This window comes from Thunnus albacares, chromosome 5 (genome assembly GCF_914725855.1).
Source record: "Thunnus albacares chromosome 5, fThuAlb1.1, whole genome shotgun sequence".
NCBI lineage: Eukaryota > Metazoa > Chordata > Actinopteri > Scombriformes > Scombridae > Thunnus > Thunnus albacares.
In genome coordinates, this window is record NC_058110.1 from 19662740 (window position 1) to 19682293 (window position 19554).

Below are 19554 nucleotides of genomic sequence, written 5' to 3' on the forward strand. Positions count from 1 at the left end.
GCAGTGTAAATCATTTTGCTTACTACTGATGCCATACGTTTTTAAACTCAATGCAAATTTTGTGATTTGAGCTTGCTTCCTTCCTCTTGTGTCCACCTGCAGCTTTTCAAATACAGATTGCATTTCACGCCACCCTCTGACCTCCCACTTCAATATTATCTCTCCACACCTTCGTTCATCCGTCACCCTTAACAACTCTCCACCTTCCTTTTCTTCCTCATCCAACCTGTCTTTGCATCTGCTGAATTTCTTTGCACTGCACAGTGTTTGCTCTCCCTATCACAGTTTTTCTTATCTATCACTCCCTCTCTCTTTTTGTTTCCCTTTATCACTTTTTCCCTTTCTCATCTGTTTGTCTGGCTGTCTTTCTCCCTGGATGGAGGAAATGCTAGGGTGCCCAGTTTGTCTTTCACACAGAAGTAGACAAAGCAATATACCCATAATTCATCAAAAGATAGCACTCAGCCATCAAATTCAGTGTCACCTGCCAGTGTCCCTTTTTGTGCTTGATTGTTCCAATAAGGACGTTTTAATTAATTGACATTGCACAACACGCTTACTTGTCTCAGTTGTTCACTCAAGTACAGAAGAACATTTTGCCCAGCGTCTCTGCTTTTCCCTGTCACCTTCAGCTACAACTAAGAATTCACCATTGGGGGTGTTAATAAGAGGCTAGGGGAGACTAAGCCTCCCCAAAATGATCATGGAAATATTATGCTGAAGCTTTTTGTGAATTACTTGGCTTGTTGATTGTTATTTGGATGCAATAGCTAACAGGTTATTTTGGTGAGAGAGAGCGAGCAAGTGAGAGAGACAGCTGAGAGACCAAGTGGGAGAGACAGAAGCCTCTAGTTACTGATTATAATGACCATTGCAAGCAGTGCTCGACCGTTTCCTGAATTTGTTTTGCCTGTCTGTGTATTTTGGTGCCAAGCGCAGCATGCACAGTGTACAGGTGGGAGGGGGTTTATTCAGATGAAGCAGTGCAAAGCGAGTTGTTGGTGTTGCTGTGCTGAGAATAGATGTCTCAGAACCACGTCTGTTTCTGAAGCAATGTCACTCCGCTGGCACTTCAGTGATTCTATCAACAAGAGTAAACTAAATTCTTACAGCAAATGCACAGAATGCTTAAAATGTAAATAAAGTATACTTAATCAAACATTCCCCAGCCAAAATATGTGTTTAAATCAGCATAAAAAATTATAAAGTTTAATGTGGTTGAAGCAGTAAAGTTATAAATTAATATGATTGATTCTGACAGTATCTGTTGTCCACAGCTGCTTTATTCCCCTTCAGGTCATTAAATCCCTGCAGCCATCTGAAGGCAGCAGGACACATTTAATCTGCAGCCTCTATACAGTTAAGACTGGTCAGTTAAAACTCTGCATTCTGCCTGTTATGCAGGAGACATCGGATTAGCCGAGCTCTTTAATCCTGTGTGTCATGAAACTTCTTTCCAACTTTGCAGTTTTTCAGTTTTTTTTTTTGTGTTTTATTGTTGAAATGGCTTACAATGCTAATACTGTTGCATCACATTTTGCGATATGATGTGACAATTTACAACATGAGACAGAGTAGAACTAAGACTGAAAAAGCATGAGATTGATGCGATCATATAAATAGCTTCAAAGTATTTTTCTTCATTATTTATTTATTTGATGAATTGTTCAAAAACAGCAACACATTATGTGTTCTGTGTTCACTTGGCGCTGCTCCCCACCGCCACTGCTGACTTTTAGCCTCTCCAAGCATGATGTCCTGGTGCCCCCTATGGAATTCACCCTTATCGAAAGTTTTGGTATGAAGCAGAGAAATATTCTTCTTGTTTGGCGATGTCCTGCCGTTTTTCAGATGATTGCCTAAATCCAAAAGCTGCTGGCTGGGTGTCTGATGCTGTACCCATTTCTCTCCTCCTACCGTGATCTCTCTCTCCTCACCCTGCTCCTCATGTGTGTTGCTGTACAGGAGCAGCTATAAGAGCATGTGTCTAAGCAGGTTGGCATAACATTAGAGAGGGCATACCATTTGATATGGCGGTAATCTTCTGTTAAATCCCCCAAGAGTGAAACACAGCCGCCTCCAGCTTTGCACAGATTTCAAAAACGGTTTTCTTTTCTTTTTCTTTTTTTTTTCTTTTTTTTTTTTTTGTACAAGTATACTCCCTTGCTTAGATCATTTCTGCTTGTATGTGTGTGTATGTGTGTGTGGCATGTAGGGGTGTGGAATTAGCAAGACTTAATGTCACTGTCCCCAGTTAAGGCGCTGGTTATACTAAGAACCCAAGTGTTGGTTTATAGCAGAATAATGTGATTTAGTGTAGTGCGGATACCAAGGGCAGCGGTGTGTCATCAATGCTTAATGTGTGGTTGGTAAAACTTGAAGGTGGCTGATAATTCTCTTGGCTGAGCTGATTGGTTTCGTTTATATGTAGATTAGTATAGAGAAGCAACTCTTACTAAGCTATATTCCACTTTTGAACCACTATAATGTATTCATAGTACTTTGTAGAATAGTTCTGGGTTTTTTGTTGTAACTCTGTTTCCATATTTGGTCATTTTATCACTGCTACATCTGTCTAATCTGTATACACAGCACTTATTGCATGCCTGTTCATCCTGGAACATGAATTCCCCCTCTATTGCTCTTCCTCAGGTTTTTCTAAGGGTAGATATGCTGTACAGAGCACTGAGACCAATTTGTGATTTTGGTTTATATAAATAACGTGACTTGACTTGGTGTGTATGTATGTAGAGTATGTAGATTTATGTTTTTATAGCTTGCTCGCCTCCAGAAAATACTTACAACATATGAATGGTTTCACAACATAATTATAAGATATGTTTTAAGACTTTAAACTCATGATTTAAGCAGTTAGAATATGGTATGATTTTGACCTTATTTGGCCTGAGAAATGTTATTTGTCAGATGTGAGCCAAACAGTACTAGTAACATCATTATAAAATGGACAGTGCACATTGGGAAATGCATCCCATAAACTATTACACGTAGTGTTTAGCAAAGTAAAACATGCCTTTTTTTCAGAATCTGTTGAAAATGTTTATTGAAATCAAAACGCAGCGTGAGGTGATTTAACTGTGGCAGCAGTTGTATCCTGATAACATGAATATGTGTTTTTTTTTTTTCAGAAATACAAAGAGTTTGAGCGGGCAGTGCGGGTGCAGGAGATTGATGGGCTGCGGCTGGTGAAGAGGCTGGCAGAGGACATGGAGGAGATGTTTCATAAGAAAGCCCAGGCAATGAAGGTACTTGTTCCTACCTGAATTTTCATCCCTCACACTAAAACTAAACCTTCCTTAGAATTACTGTTCACATAAGAAACACTCACACAAACAAAATACAATTCTTATAAGAGCACAAGGACAAGAATGTAAAAAAAAAAGATTATTTATAATCTACATTTCATATGCACATTTCATATACAACAATGACTGATTACAAAATATTTTTTGGGGAATTCTATTCCCAGAGAGGCTGGAATTGAAAAAGCAAAGGTACTTGACTGAGCTCAGTCACTTGGTATTGGATGTCTGAAGAAGTGCGTAGTGTCACATTGCTACAGTGAAACCAGACACATCATGCGTCCGGTGTGTGAGAGAGAGATATGTGAAAGAGAGGATGTCAGGGTTGAGATGACAGCCAGAGAGAGGCTGTGATTCATCCATCAGTGTCTGTGTCACTTCATTGATCTGCTCAGTCCAAACATCAGTATCTAAGAGGCCACTTTAGGACAAGGCTCTAAACCAAAACTAAACACTTTTTTTTTTTTATGGTTAGCCCATTTTGCTCAAATTCGACTGTGCTCCAATAACAAAGTACCAAACAACTTTACTTTACTTTATACATCAGTACATTTCAGATGAATATTGGAATAATAATGATATCATACTTTTTATTCTACAACATTTATTTGACAACTATAGTCACTAGTTACCTTGAAGCTAAGCTTTTACATACAACACATATCAGCAGCATATAAAATATGTGTTGTTATATTTAATCAATGTAACATCCGAGTAGCATTAACATGTTACTGACACGTGGATGCATTAGACATAATGATTCATATGATAAAATACACTTTAACTATGTTTTGTTGATAATACTTTTACTTTTTCAATGCAGGACTTTCATAATGGTGTATTTTTACATTGTGGTATTTCTATTATCTGTGTGTGTGAGCATGTCTGTGGGTACGTGTGTATTGTAACAGGTGCAGTTCAGGATGTGTCCACAGTGCACTGCGTCTCTGGCTGCAGCTCTAGCTCCAGGTGATAGATCCTATCAGGACAACATGGTGCTGTTAACAGAAATTGGATTTCTCTCTGAGAGCCTGGTCCAAGGATACAGGCTGAAAGGGGAGCAAGGGAGAGAGAGAGAGAGAGAGAGAGCGGGGCACAGACAGTGACAACCCATTTCCATGCTTTAGCTTTGCTTGCACCTTTGTTCTTAATTTTACATATGATACCTTTGCCTGCTTGGATTGCATGACCATGCCTGTTTCACAGCGTTACATCCACTTTGAAAGCGTTCACTTCTCCATCCATCCACATGCTTAACAGTCTGAACTGAGCGCATAGTGAAGAGGAAGTATTTCATGCTAATATGAGTCATCTGACATTTCAAAAATATGACTCCTACTCTTATACAGTGATTGCTGGCACAGAAGCAAGGTTCTAATTGAATATTGGTACTGGTTATGTTGTTAGCTCATGTAATAGAAAATGGAGGACTTAATCAGTTTTCTAATAATAATGAACATTGTTTCAGAATTAAACCACCGCTATACGCTTTCCAAACCAGTATTAACTGTATAAACCCATGTAACTGTCATTTTTTCATTATAGAGAGACATGTCTTGTCAACTGGCTGATACACTTACTTGTTGACAAGAGTAATTTTCTTAGCTGAGAGATTAGATGTATTGAATCTAGTTACATAGTTGTCTGTGTGTGCCATCTCGTTGTGAGTGCGTTAAACCCCTGGAGATATGAGGACTCGGTTAGCTAATGGCTTCTCTAAAGCCGCCGGCCCAGATGCTGGATGCCTGATAATTGTTCATCTCTGGGGGTTTTGTGTGTTTATGTGTGTTTGTCGAGCAAAAGTTATGGGGGTTGATGAGGAGATGAGAGGGAATACTGGTCACTGGGTTGATGGAATTGCACTTCATCAAAGACAGATGAAGGAGGAAGAGGAAGACTAAATGCTATAGGAAAGAAAATCGAAGAAAGTGGAAGAGTGAAAGATAGACCATATGGACATGTCCATTGAGAATTTAACCCTTGACAGCTGCTGCCATGATTCCACTTCACCTCCACCTTTCTCATTTTCTGACAGCTGGTCTTGTAATGAAATGTTAGTCTCAAACACACAATGGAAGTGTCCATAAATCCCTTTCCCTCTTCTTCTCCATCTTTCTCCAATTTCTCTCTGCTTTTATTACCAAAACTCTCATCTGTCTGGCCTTGTGTGCACACCTGCAGCTGTCCTTAAGCATCCCTCTCTCCTTTGTCTGTCTCTCCCCTCGCTGCGCCGCCTCTTCCCATCTCTCTGCTTTTTGCTAAAGTATATGTGGCGCTTCAGCGATTCAATTTCCGTGCAGGCGCTCTCCCCTGTCCGTCAACGTGGTTTTATCTCCCCTTCGCCACGTCGATTCCCCCTCTTTATCACTCGCCGCCACCTGCTGAGAGACAGCAGCCCCTGCTGCTGTAAAAGGGTGCACCTGTAAATGTGTGTGTATGGTAGTTGATTTCATTCTTTTAAAGTGTGTTTAGGTGAAAGAAGGTTTGTGCTTTAATTCTTGTTTGATTTGAAGAGAGAGAGATGATATGGTAGTGAAACATGTTTATAAGCTGAATTCATAGTATTTAAGCTTCCTACCGGTTTTGTGTGTGGTATTGTGTGTGTGTGTATGTGTGAAGGAGAGAGTATGTATGTGTGTTTAATTGCATTTAGAATTGGTGTTTGATTGTATTCATGTCCCTATTCTCTCTCCATTATCATATTCACATTATTGTGACAAGCACAGCCTCTTCTCTGTCTGACAGATAAAAAAGAAACTTTAGGCAAGAGCAGTTGTGTTGTGTAGTTGCTTCAGCCAATTTAATTGCAGGTCCACTATTATAGATGAGATAAAAAGGCCAATCAAACAATGTTTCAAAGTAAATATGTGCTTGCAAGGACGTTGTGTGTGTCCTTATGTGCAGCTTTTGTGTGTATACTGGAAGTCTATAGACATGTGTTTATTCCTTGGCTTAGCGAGCATCTTAGCTTGCCATTGTTACTTTTTAATTACTATTACCTTCATCAGTTCCTGAGTCGGTAGGATATTATCACTGTCTAGCAGACAGCAACTCCTCTCCTCTCCTCTCCTGTCCTCTCCTTTCCTCTCCTCTCCTCTCCTCTCCTCTCCTCTCCTCTCCTCTCTTCTCCTGTCCTGTCCTGTACTGTCCTCTCCTGTCCTGTCCTCTCTTGTCCTTTCCTCTCCTGTCCTGCCCTCTCCTCTCCTCTCCTCTCCTCTCCTCTCCTCTCCTCTCCTCTCCTCTCCTCTCTTCTCCTCTCCTCTCCTCTCCTGAATAAAGCTTGTCTGCTGGCTGGAAATGGCCACAACAGCAAACGGTTAAAAACAGTGAACATGTTGTTATCAAAGTTGAAAGGCATGGAGCTATTGTAATGTCCTCTTTGAAGTCAAGCACGGCTGTGTTTCATGCGACAAATGCACTTCAAAGCAGAGTGGATGCCTTGCTGCTAGGGCTGTTTCTCCTGTAATGGCATTTGGTCTCTACTCTGTACCTGCTGATATCATTTACCTGTGGCAGCTACGCCTCTGTAGTCTTCAACATGATTACCAGTGTAGAGCAGAGGAAGTCTGCATGGGTGTATGTTAAAAATAAAAGGCATACACAGGACTTTAAAATGAAATTTCTCTGCCAGCAAAACCTCATATGAACTTTAATTTTCATTTGCTGACATGCACAATGAATTTAAAATACAAATATGGCATTTCAACAAGTCGTCCTCTGCAGGAGATGTTTTGAATAAAGATGCGTTTTCTCTTATTAGCAGATAAGCATTTAATGGAAAATTCTTGTTTACTACAATTTTCCTAGTTTTAGTTTTTGTCATTTCAGTCCCAGAGTAATGACAGCATTGTACCCAACATGTTAATTGCTGAGAACATGACGCCATGGCTAAAACGAACTCAAATGGGGCATGAAACACATGCATTCAGATGATAATAAAGGTTTTAAACAAACCTCCAGGTTAACCAAACTTATTTGAAAGAGAAAATGAAAACTAAAACCGAAACTGTCTATTGTAAACATCCACATCATAGACTTAACATCCGGTTTCAAATTTGGCCTACTGTACCATAGCTGGGTATGGCGCATACGTTTTTCCTGTGCAATGAGGATTATTCCTGACATTTCAGGTGCCCTTACTTTTGATTTCACCTCCTAATAAAGTGGTGTGGAAATTATGGCCAAAACTACAAAAATAACATCCAAGTTATGAAAGATTTACCAGAATAAAACTGCAACAATTAGTCAATTGTTGATGAAATCGATTAGTCGATTGACATAAAATTAATTGCCAACCATTTTGATAATTGATTAATTGTTTCAGCCATTTTTCAAGCAAAAATGCCCAAAATTCTCTAATTCCGGCTTCTTAAATATGAGAATTTGCTGTTTTTCTTCAACATATGTAACAGTCAATTGAGTATCTTACAATTCTGGACTGTTGGTTGGACAAAACAAGCAAATCAAAGGCATCCCTATCCTCTCTAAGAAATGGTAAATGGCATTTTCACTATTTTTTAACATTTCACAGAGCAAACTATTAATTAAGTCTTTTTGTCTGATATGAATTCTCTCCCTTAAACTAAGGAACAGCCTTTTTTTTTATTCCTTAATGCACACATATATGATATACATATATGAGAGCTAAAGTAGCTTATCCCTGATTTTGCCTTTTTAATTGGTGTATAGTCCTGACAGGGATTATTATGGTGTGGTCCAGCCCTGCAGGCTTGTCCTGCCCTTTCCTCCTGTCTGCCCTCCTCCCTGACACACCACACTGCCATGCTGAGCTCACATCACTGCTCTCCTCATTTCCTTCATTTCATTAGCTGTCCTCAGTCCCAGATCATTGTCATGTCCCCCTCTCTCTGTGCGTGTGTGTAAATGTCTGTTGAGAGTGATGGCCAGTAATGACAAGGCAGAGCCAGCCAGTAGATGTCAGGACAGAGACAGTCACTTCCTTCCCATTTTCTCTGGTTGTTTTTCTGTCACCATGAAATCAAAGCTAGAGGGATGGAATTGTTTTCTAGAATGATGAAATGAGGATGTAGGCAGGAAGGATGGGAAAGGCAAATGCCAAGAAAAAAAGTTCAGTCAAAAGTTCAGTCTAAGTGAAGAAAGTGTAGAAATGAGGAAATACAAGGCAAAAACAGAAGGATGGCAGAGCTGGGTTAGGCACTTCATATTCCCTTTCAGTCAGCAGAACTGCTGAGAACTTGTAAAGTATTGATTATTGTGACCTGATGTTTCAAAGCACACTACTCTCTTCTCTCTATCTGTCTTTCCTTCCCTCTTTCCCTTTCCCTTTCTATCTCTCCACCATGCTCTGTCTACTTGGCTTGTACTCAATCTAAATGTGCAAAACAGAGGAAGCAAAGTGTCACAGAGCACTTTTCCATTTTGTTGATGCTGCAACTCTCCCCTGGATGGTTTGACAATATTAATTGCTGTCCCCATTGCTATTGATGGGCTGACCTGAGCCGATTCAGCCCAGCTCAGGCCTCGAAGGATCAGGCCTCTGGCAGAACCAAGACCCGCAGGACCTGCCCTGATCCAGTAGGCCAAGGCTTAGTTTGCATTTCTTCTTACAACTGAGGAACACATCTATACATCTGGCCAAGCAGGAGCCTGCCAAGTTAGTACGATAGCTTACTGTACTTTTTTCACATAAGGTCACACAAATAGAATTTTGAAAGGTACAGACATAGTTAGATGTGAGGAAAAGTGCCACAGCTGCTACCAGTGCTGATTTAAATTTAGACACAGTTTTGAATTTCTGATCTTGATGAATTTGGGTCACTGTTGGTGAATTGTGCATTGAAAAATAACTCTCAGGGCAAAATGTTCAGATCTTTTCGACAAATTGTAACTCCAAAAGATGATTAAATGGAAAAAAGAAAAGTTCCAGTTAGTTTTAACCCAAAGTACAAATGCGTGCTGAGCCAACAGCAGACAGCACCTCTGGGAGTCATTGACTGTAGTCTTGTTCTCGGCTACCTCGGTAGAACATTCAGAATCAGGCCACTGCCCTCCTCCCCTCCTCTTGGTGGAGGGAATGTGCCGAGGCAAGGCTTAATGTACTGCTTAAAAAAAAGTCCTCGACTTCCGCTAGCAGTCAATAATGTATGCGACTCCCCCGTCCACTCGTCTTCTGCTTCTCTGACAGCGGTTGTTAGCATAGCGCAGCTGTATATGACAGCCTTTGCTAACTTTCATGGCTTTAGTGTTGCATTCATAATGTGTAGGCATTTGTTAAGGTCAGCGCTTTCAACCATCAGGAAACCTACCACACAGCAGGCGCAGTGCAAGAACAATAGGCCAATCAAGTTGACAGCTAAATGAGGGGGATCGTTTATGAACTTTTGAAAGTGTAAACAAGCTGAATCCTTTGTCAGGCAAATCATAATCACAGGATGTCAGATAATGAAAGGGGGTAGATGAGTGCAAATGTCAGTGTGTGTGTGTATGAGTATGTGAATTTGTGTGTGAATGGGGGAATGTTGGCATGTAGTGTAAAGCGTTTTGAGTGGTCTGAAGACTAGAAAGGCGCTATATAAATTCAGTCCATTTACCATTTACCATTTTAATTATAGGGAGAGACATTGCTTCAGCTTACACTAGGAAACTGGGGTAGCATTAGGGAGTTTTTCAGATTCAAAACTTGGGTCCAAACCAGTCTGAAGCAAGGATGGACCCAGTCCTGATTAATGTCTACATTTTTACCATGACATATGAGTCTAATTCTTCATAGATTTTCACAGTGTGATACATACATCTTGTTGTGGCTGACATTAATGTCAATAAATGTCATACTTCAGGCTTTTTCTCTTGTTAGGATACAGTACATTCTCTTAATGCTAATTTCTTCTTCATATGCATCATTTTCTTTGTCAAGCTGACTGCTCAAAAATATCACAGAAAGTGTTGGCAAAGCGCGGGGGGGGGGGGGGGCTAGATGTCAACACAGCACATTTTTTCCTGTGGCCTGATTTATGGAGTAAAAACAAAACAATTGGCAAATAAAATGAGCATGAGAGAATTAAAAGAAAATGGAGCCTTATCCAGCCTAGACCTGTCAGGTCAAGTCTGATCAGGTTTGTGCTGAGAATCAAAGCTCTGTAGTGAAGACAGAGACCAGCAGAAGCACATCAGGGATCTGTAATCAGGTAGAGATGCCAGACTCTTCCTCTAGTGCTACCAAATCTAATACAGTTACCACAGCAAGTCTTGTTAGCTCTGTGTGTTCAGCCTTTACCCTGTCAGCTAAAGTGAAGGCTTGTGAACGTGTAAGTTTGTGTACAAGTGTGTGTGTGTGTGTGTGTGTGTGTGTGTGTGTGTGTGTGTGTGTGTACGTGTGTGTTTTCAGGGAGACAACAGGGCCTGCCTCTCTCACTGTGTCAGTTTAATTATTGCTGTCATCTCGTACCAAGCCCGAGCCTCGACAGAATGATTTGAGAAGAAAAGTCATTTCCTCTCTCTTTTTAAACTGCATCATACACTTTGGCAGGACCACCTATTGACAAAAAAAGACATGGCAGGCTCATTTGAATATATGCGAGACAGACACAAACACACGTAGACAGACGCGGCACACAGTTGCATGTGCCCACAGAAACACAACATGCACTCAAAAACAAACACACCACCTGGAGTGCTCATCCTAGTGATATGTTGGAAATTCACAGGAGTGAGTAGTACCTACTTTAATCTGTTTTCCCAAATGAAAAACTCCCTGCAAGTTATTTTTACCCCAGAGCTTTAACTCCTATCTTCCTGCATGGTAAGTTACACTACATGCTAATGTGTCAGAATAGATAATACGCAGGTGGGACTCAAGTGTTTAAATGTTCTGTAGTGTGCAATAGAGATGAAATTATCATTGGCCATGTAGATCTTACTGTATTGCACAAGATGTTGTGTAATACTTAAAGCTAGTTGTTTTTGTGTACATATGACAGACAGACTCCATTTTGAATCACAGGTGAGTTTTTAAAAAAAAAAAAAAAAAAAAAAGAATAAAATTTTACATTTTACAATGTAACAACAATATTTTCAGTCCATCTCACAACTGTGCATTGATAGATTCGCACATACAGTCCATGCATGTACTCTAATTCAATCCGATTTCATCACACGCACAGTGACTCGCATACTCTCACGTTCAAGTGATTGACATTTGCAAAAGCGGCTGGAAGACAGAATAGGTCAAAGGTCTAATATCTTAACACGTGTCAACGGAGAAAAATATTAACACTCACATGTGCACACGCAAACACACACAACGTCACCCACTCACCAATGCTGAAAAGTGTGTTTCTATCGACACCGGCTTCACAGGCAGCATCTGACATTTCGCTGGGAGTGTGAGGCTAAGCGTTCAGACCTTTAGAGAATGTTATTCTCTCATTCCTCTCTCATCCTCCCTTTATTCCACCGTCCTTATCTCTGTTTGTTCCTAGCGCAATGCTTTGTTGTGGATTTTCCAGGAGATGCACCTGCCTGAGGTTTTGTGGTGTCTCTCAATGCCCGGATGCACACACACACACACACACACACGCCCTCACATATAGTTTCTTGCTCGATTCCTTCAAACATCTGAAGAAGTCCAGGCCAGAGAGAACACAGAGGCGTTCACTGTGTTGCTTGTTTTCCACTCGCAGCCTATCAGAGACTAGGAGGGAAACAGAGCAAATTTATACATTAATCGATAGCCGAATGGTATCAAGAGCAGAATGATATGCAACGATATGTGATGGCCAGGTGTGTTGCTATGGTGAAGAAAATGATTGGCCGAGCTCTAGATTACAGTGTACGCTTCCCAAAACAGCCTGCCTGCACACAGCAACAGCACAACACACATACGCACATACACACATGGCTCAGCTGAAATAAGCTGGCTGATTGCAGTAGTTTTACGGGTAAAGCCATTTGAATGGAAATGTGAAATGGAAGTGCATTACCGAAACTCATAGACACCAGAGCCAGCTGTGAATGAGAGAAATTACTTGCTATGAGAACATACCATGCATATCACAGTTGGACGGAGAAAGAAGTGCTTATGTCTGTGTGTGTGTGTGTGTGTGTGTGTGTGTGTGATCCCTCAGAGTCAAGCTGTTTCTCAAAACCCAAAACCATTCCTTCAGGCCCTTTATGTTTAGCCTCTCTGAAATGCTGCTGTTTGCCAGCTGTTATTACCTTAGACTTCTTTTTGATATCTCACACGCATGCACATTTGTTAATTGGCAGATTATTTGATAATGAAAATAATTGAGTTTGAGTTTATTTATACAGGTTAAAATAAAACAAATACAAACAACAAGAAAAAAATCAATCAGGAGGAGGGAAAAGGTTTAGTATGCTTATGGATTACCTCTAAATAATATACAAACATAAACATAAAAGAAAAACAAAGTCAAACTATAAAAAAACCAAATGGGATTATAAAACCAAAATTAAAGCCTTTTTAAAAATATGCTCTAAAGGACTTTTAAGAACAAACAAATTTGAACCCGATGACAATTGTAGTTTCATAACTTTGGACCCCTGTATCTGATTAAAAACTGATTGTCAGATGTTTAGGAAGATGAAGATTAAATGATTGTCTGGTTGAGTGAGAGTTAATCTGAGTTAGTTTCAAAAGGAGACCTGTTGATTCCAGTGATTTGTAATAGTTTTATTCCTTGAATTGTATCTTATATATATATATATATATATATATGTAAAAGTGCATATTTGGAAAATGGTAATCAGCAGTTGCAGCCTTATTTCATACACACAGCACACACTCACTGTTTGAGCTCAAAACATTCACTCACTCCTTGTGTGTGTACATGCAAAAACTGCATATTATTGTCTTGGAGATTCCTCTTCTTGAATGGTCTGTGCCTCTCAAGGAAACCTGGAGTGTGACATTGGATTCTGTCTCAAATTATGCTGCGATTCTCTGTCCTGGTTGCCACCTAAACAAAAGATGCAAGCCATAAAGCAGGGAGAACTTTACTTTAAAAAGGACTGCAACTTACATTTCTCCATGATTATCTTTTATATTCATTATGGAATGTTGACAGGGTTCATGTTGCCACCTTTTGACAAAATGCCATTTTCAAAAGATGATCGTTCCCATAAGAGAGCGAGAGAGGGAGAGAGGAAGAGAGAGAGCATAACATTGACTTAGAGGCACACAGATACCCAAAACACCCTACGGGCATACACAGCAGACGATAGCAACAAGAGGGTGATGATTGTGAGTGTGTGTGTGTGTGTGTTTGTGTGAGAGAGAGAGAGAGACAGAGAGAGAGAGAGTGCATGTGTAAAACAGCAGGAACTGATGATGGAGTTTGTTGTGATAGTGTCCAAAGAACCTGAGGCAGCCATTACCTCTACTGCTGAACCATTTAGGAAAATAGCCTCTTTTCACGAGATGACCAAATGCCTGTCCGCTATCTGTGTCCTTATATGTGTGTGTGTGTGTCCTGAGGTATTTTACTGTTGCTCTAGTGCTAAGGCAGCCCAGTGTCACGCCAAAGCATGTAATACACCTGCGGATCCACTAGAGGATACCGTGATAGGCAAAAGGTGGACTTAGCTGCAGGAGACCGCTGTTCACTTTTCGTTTCCGACCATAACTACGATTGCCATGGTGTTTACTGTTGCCATGATGACAAAGGTGATCTTTCCTAAACCCTAACCAAGTGTTTTTTGTGCCTAAACTTTACCTAACTTTAACCAAAGCATTGTCACATCATAAAACATCATTATTTTTTAACAGTGATTTGAAACAGCACAAACAAATTACGTTGTCCTGCAGATTACTGCCGATAGATGCGCCATATTAGAAAACACTGCTAATTTACACACGTGTACTTTTCATGCCTAGACGAGGCAAAACGTGACAATGACATGGTGTATTACACGCTTTGGCGTGATACCAGGTTGGCTAAGGGGTACTTATAGAGTCAGTTGTAAAGCTACTTTGTGTATGGATGTTTCTCTACCTATTATTTTTGACCCACTAATCAATTTAGTTTTGTACTAAAGCTATTATATTTCTCCTCTCCATCCTTTTTCCCACTTCTTCTCCTCTCATCTCCTCTCCTCTCTTGACCTTTACACCACTCTTCTATACTTTACTCTGTTCTCCTTCTACAGAGACTGGTAGAGGCTGCAGAGGAAGCCCACCTACAGCACGAGGAAGATCCAAACCTACAGGTGTGTGTATATGTTTCTTCTGGATCTACAGTTTATACTGTCCACACACACATCATTACAATCAACATGTTCATTCCTTGTTCTTGTAAGCTCAATAATTAATTCATGCCCAAAATAATTAATCCTCTCTGTGATTGGTGCTCAGTGAGAGAAAAGGCCCAGCAAATGACAAGGGTCTCAACAGAGGAAGACGGAGAGAGAAGGCATTAGGAATCTTGTTCTGTAGTCTGTTTCGCTTGTCTAGGCTAACAGTCTTTTCTCTTTAAGAAGTGTGTGTTAGTCCACATTTCTCTATAATCATATTGTCAGCAAATGTCTCGGTCTGCCACTGTCACACTGTTAGATAGTCACAGTCCCACAGCAGCTGCCATAATAAACATGAGTATTTTTTTTAAAATTGATGAGTGTTGTGCACAACTAAACCTAGACAAAAATTCTGCCCTAACACTTAGATTTTGTGATTTACTGTGCATTCATGGCTCCATCTACTTTTTAATGTTGAGTGATGGGATTTATATTCTGTGAATAATTAGAGCTGAGCCATTTCAAACAATCGCGAAAGTAAATGTTGGGTTTTGGGGTTCAGTGGTGTTTGCCAGGACCTATCATCTATTTTGGTAGTAAAGGGCAGAAATTGAATAGGCAGAGATTGTAGCAGTACTTCCTTGCAGCAGACATTGACTAGATGTCTACACTTATTATCCCATAAAGGAAAAAATCTGCTTTTTTTCACAACATAACTGTTAATTTTGTGGTTGTTTTTATTTCTAAAGTTGTGATAACCTTACCCTGGTACACTGTTCACAGTCTCAGTCTAGTCTGCTGCTTTACATTGTCATCTGTCATGATGAAGTAACAAGTGAACCAGCTGTAAATATTAATATTATGACATAGACAATAGTAATGTAGGCCCGAACCTGAGCGCAACCCAACGTATGCATGTGAAAACATGTTGGACATAACTCACTTGAATTTGTCAAGCCTGTCAGCTCATGATGGACTTGGGTAGAGTTAGACACAGATGAAGCTAATATTTAAGGGGAAACTCTGGGGTGATATTGTCCAAATCCTTAGTCTCAGCTGAACACCATCTACTTCTCAGTTAAGGCATTATGACTGCACCTGCAGCTGTATAATATCAGTAACAAAGATTGAATTGTATGTGGGAAGTATCTTTTCTGTTTTGTCAGAGGTGAAGCAATTAATACTCATGTTTTTGTGTCTGAATTTACATAAATCATTAATTATTTGTAGTATTATATCACTGTCATAGTCCCACTCAAAAACTCAACACATTTCAAATTATTCCCTAGTAGTTCCACCCTCAGTTCTGCAGACTTGGGCAAATGCATTCAGTTAATCATATCTCTATACACACCCCCAAACCCAGCCTCTGCTCTCATGGTTCTGCCTTAAATCCATTTGAGCAGCATTAATTTTTAGAGTGCAGCCTTGTAATGTGTGTATGCGTGTGTGTTTGTGTGTGTGTGTGTGTGTGTGTGTGTGTGTGTGTGTGTGTGTGTGTGTGTGTGTGTGTGTGTGTGTGTGTGTGTGTGTGTGTGTGTGCACTTGTTATGTCCTAAGTGTGCGCATCATGCACATCTCAGAACTGAGTTTATTAAAGTAGGAGGAGCAACAGCAGGAACTTGAGTTTTAAAGAGAAAATATGATGCTAAGCCGACTTGGGAGTATTTGCTACTAAACTACTTATAAAGTCTGTGGCGTGTGTGTTATGTGTGCCTGTGGCGGTGAGTATGTGTTTACTTTGTCAGCTCTTTAAGGCATTACAGTGAATGCCCTGTGGTTTTTTGCTGTCATGGGCCATTAAAGAGGATCAATTACTAAATTTAACCACTGACTGCTGTCTTGCTCTGAACCGTCTTCACAGAATGTTCTTTTCATTTCTTCTCTTTTTGATCACCTGCTTGATTCTCCACTTGCTGTGCAATGTCCCCATGTGCACTTAAAGGATTATTTCACCTCCAACAATGCTTCAAAGAGGAGAAAGACCTTGCTATTTGGATTTAGACCAGGATTTGTTGTCCCATTTGGTTTGGATGGTGTATGATTTTTAGCATATAACTCGAACTGTTGATCAGCAGAAGAATAATCAGCAACTTCTTTGATAATCGATTAATCATTTCAGTCATTTTTAAAGCAACAACTCCAAGTATTCTCGCATCTCCATTGTTTTAAAGTTTCTTTGTTTTATATCATTGTAAATTTAATACGACTGCAACTAATTATTATTTTCATTATCGATTAATCTGACAATTATTTTCTCAATTAATTAATTGTTTGGTCTATAAAATGTCAGAAAATAGTGAAAAATTACAATTACAATTTCCCAGAGTCAAAGTTGACGTCTTCAATTGTCTTGTTTTGTTGGACCAACAGTCCAAACCCGAAGATGTTCTGTTTATCATCATATATGACAAACAAAACTATCAAATCATCACATTTGAGGTGTTGAAATCATAAATATTTGGCAATTTGCTAAAAAAATGTCTCAAATGATTATTTGGTTATCAAAATAGTTGGCCATTAATTTTCTGTTGATCGGCTAATCGATTAAACAACTCATCATTGTATCTCTAAAATCTAATATCTTGTTTTTTTCTTTTTGGTTGTACAAAACAAGGCAGTTGAGGACACCAACGCTGGGCTCTTAAAACATTTGACGGGTATTTTTCACATTTTTCTGACATTTAGTAGACATGTTGAAAATAATTGTCAATACCAGGCTTATAGATAACGTGACATCACACTGAGATATCTGAAGTGCAGTCACAGTAAGCTACTGTACTGTACTGTACTGTACATACAGTTAAAGCTCCAATGAATCAGCAAGTGCTTCTGTCTAGACTTACAGTTTAACACTTGCACTTAGCATAGATCCACACTTAGACCATAATGCAGTGCAGGCACAAAATGTTATGTTTCGTAAAAGGGTGTATTTTTTTCTTTCTGTCTGCTTTCTTCTGTCTGACAATCATGTTTGCTCCTCTTGCACAGTCACCCACAGTCAATTGCAACCAGTTCATTCCAGTTTGAACACCATTGTGGAAAATGTAGGACATTACCAAGTGAAGCGACAGGTACATCAGGAGATCAGCCAAAAAAGAAAATTGCAACATTTCGTCACAAAATTGCTTTGTGTGTGTGTGTGTGTGTGTGTGTGTGTTATCCAACGATTGTTGGTCTGGGAAGAATGTAGACTACCACACACTCCTTTTCACCTGGCAGTGAGGAAATTTACAAATTTACATTCTAATACACACATACACTCTCTCTCTCTGTTGTCAGTTTGTTGTTAGTGAAGATACGCCTGAACACACCATAATAAAACAACTATGGATTGGTTAATGAAGGGTAAATTGTGAGATTTTGCCTGTTACAGGTTTTATGCAGGAGTGTAATCTGTATGTTTGCATTTAAATAAAACTGCCTTCATAAACGCATACTTGTAAGAGTAAAGTATGTATCTATGAAGGCAGTTTTGCAAGATCGTGTGGATACGTGCATGTATGCATGCATGTGTCACTTGTGGACACTTGTCTGCGTATGTTTGTGTTTTCACATTCTGCTTGAGGGGCAGTAACACTCTGTAGGCTCACAGCAGTGCTTTATGCCAGTAATTACTTGGAGGCGATGAGATGAGCCCAGCAAAGTGAGTTTCTCTTTGTTTCTGCTTTAATGACACAGCGACAGAGCTGATAATGGCTGATATAGAGCTTATAGTGTAATGCAGACTTTCACAATGTCTAGGACCGAGTGAGATACCAATTATCAAGCTGAAATACCTCTATAGAAGAGGATATAGTATACCAGCATGCCTCTATGTAGATAGAATCCTTAAAAGGCAAGAATGGGAAACAAAACAAGAGGAGGAGGGGAATTAGAGGGAGGAAGGGAGAGCAGGAAAATAAAAGGGAAAAGTTAGATGAAAATGATAGTGATAGTGCACAAGCCAGATGCTTGTTGCTATGGTGTGTGACCACAGAAATGTTATCTACTTTTATCAGAGATTAACGTAATAGCAGTTTGTATATGATGCAGTATTTCTTTATTACAGAGCTTAATTTCTATATCAGGAGGAGGGAAAAAGTCATGGAACACATCAAACCGCAGAGCTCACAGGATCTACAGGTTTTATTCACCATACTCATTGCAGCACAGATGCATACTTTTTTAACCGTGAGTACTTCAATAACATAACAAAATATTAATTAAATAAACATTTATTACCTGCAAGCATTGTGGAAATATCATCATCAACATCATCATAACTACAGTCATACTACACACCACCCCTCCACCAATCAGTCATTAACAGAACACAGCAGAGAATGGTACATTTTAAAAAGTATTAACTGGGGATGTCCCCATCAAATTTGTTGGCCTGGATCCCAGTATTGGGTATCCACCAAAACTAAAGCCAATCCAATACTTATTTTTACCTAAATTACACAGCTGCCCGTTACAAACTCAGGCTACAATCTGAAAATGAGACAAGATAGAAATCCATCCTGAAAGAAATTTTTATGCATAGTATACATAGTCACCCTTATTTTTATCTATTTTCTTTACTCTGGTTATGTCTGTTAGCTGGTGACACTGAGCTAACATCAATGCTAACTTCTTTGGCAATGCTTTGGCTACCAGTGCTGATGCTATCGCCACCCTGCTGATCCACAGAGGTTAGCCTGGTAAGAGTCTGATTTACTATTCTGATTTAAGCTAGTAACACCCGTGGGAAATAAATGAATGGCAATGTAGTGAAAGATCTTGATGGCCACAGAGGAGGTGCCAGATCAGACAAAATATGTCAAAATGCGGGCGGTTCCACATTGTCTTCCGACATCCGGCACAAATTTAATCCCTGCTTGACTAGCTCACTCATCGTAGCAATAATAAGTGTCTGATTGTCTTTGCCTGGCTATCGGCCTGCGTCCACATTAGTGTGTCCATGTTGGCGTCTGTGTGTATCCCTGTGTCTCCGTGTGCATGCGTGTGTATGTTCATG

At 39.8% G+C, this 19554-nt stretch overlaps 1 protein-coding gene across 3 annotated transcripts in view; it reads left to right on the plus strand.

The window, feature by feature from the left end:
- Window positions 1-19554, plus strand: part of cacna2d3a (calcium channel, voltage-dependent, alpha 2/delta subunit 3a) — a 133150-nt gene that overhangs the window by 35927 nt on the left and 77669 nt on the right. For all 3 annotated transcript variants that reach the window (XM_044351321.1, XM_044351318.1, XM_044351319.1), the window contains 2 exons: window positions 3147-3263; window positions 14469-14528. In XM_044351321.1, the coding sequence (XP_044207256.1) occupies window positions 3147-3263; window positions 14469-14528 (177 nt within the window). The remainder of the gene's footprint in view (window positions 1-3146; window positions 3264-14468; window positions 14529-19554) is intronic.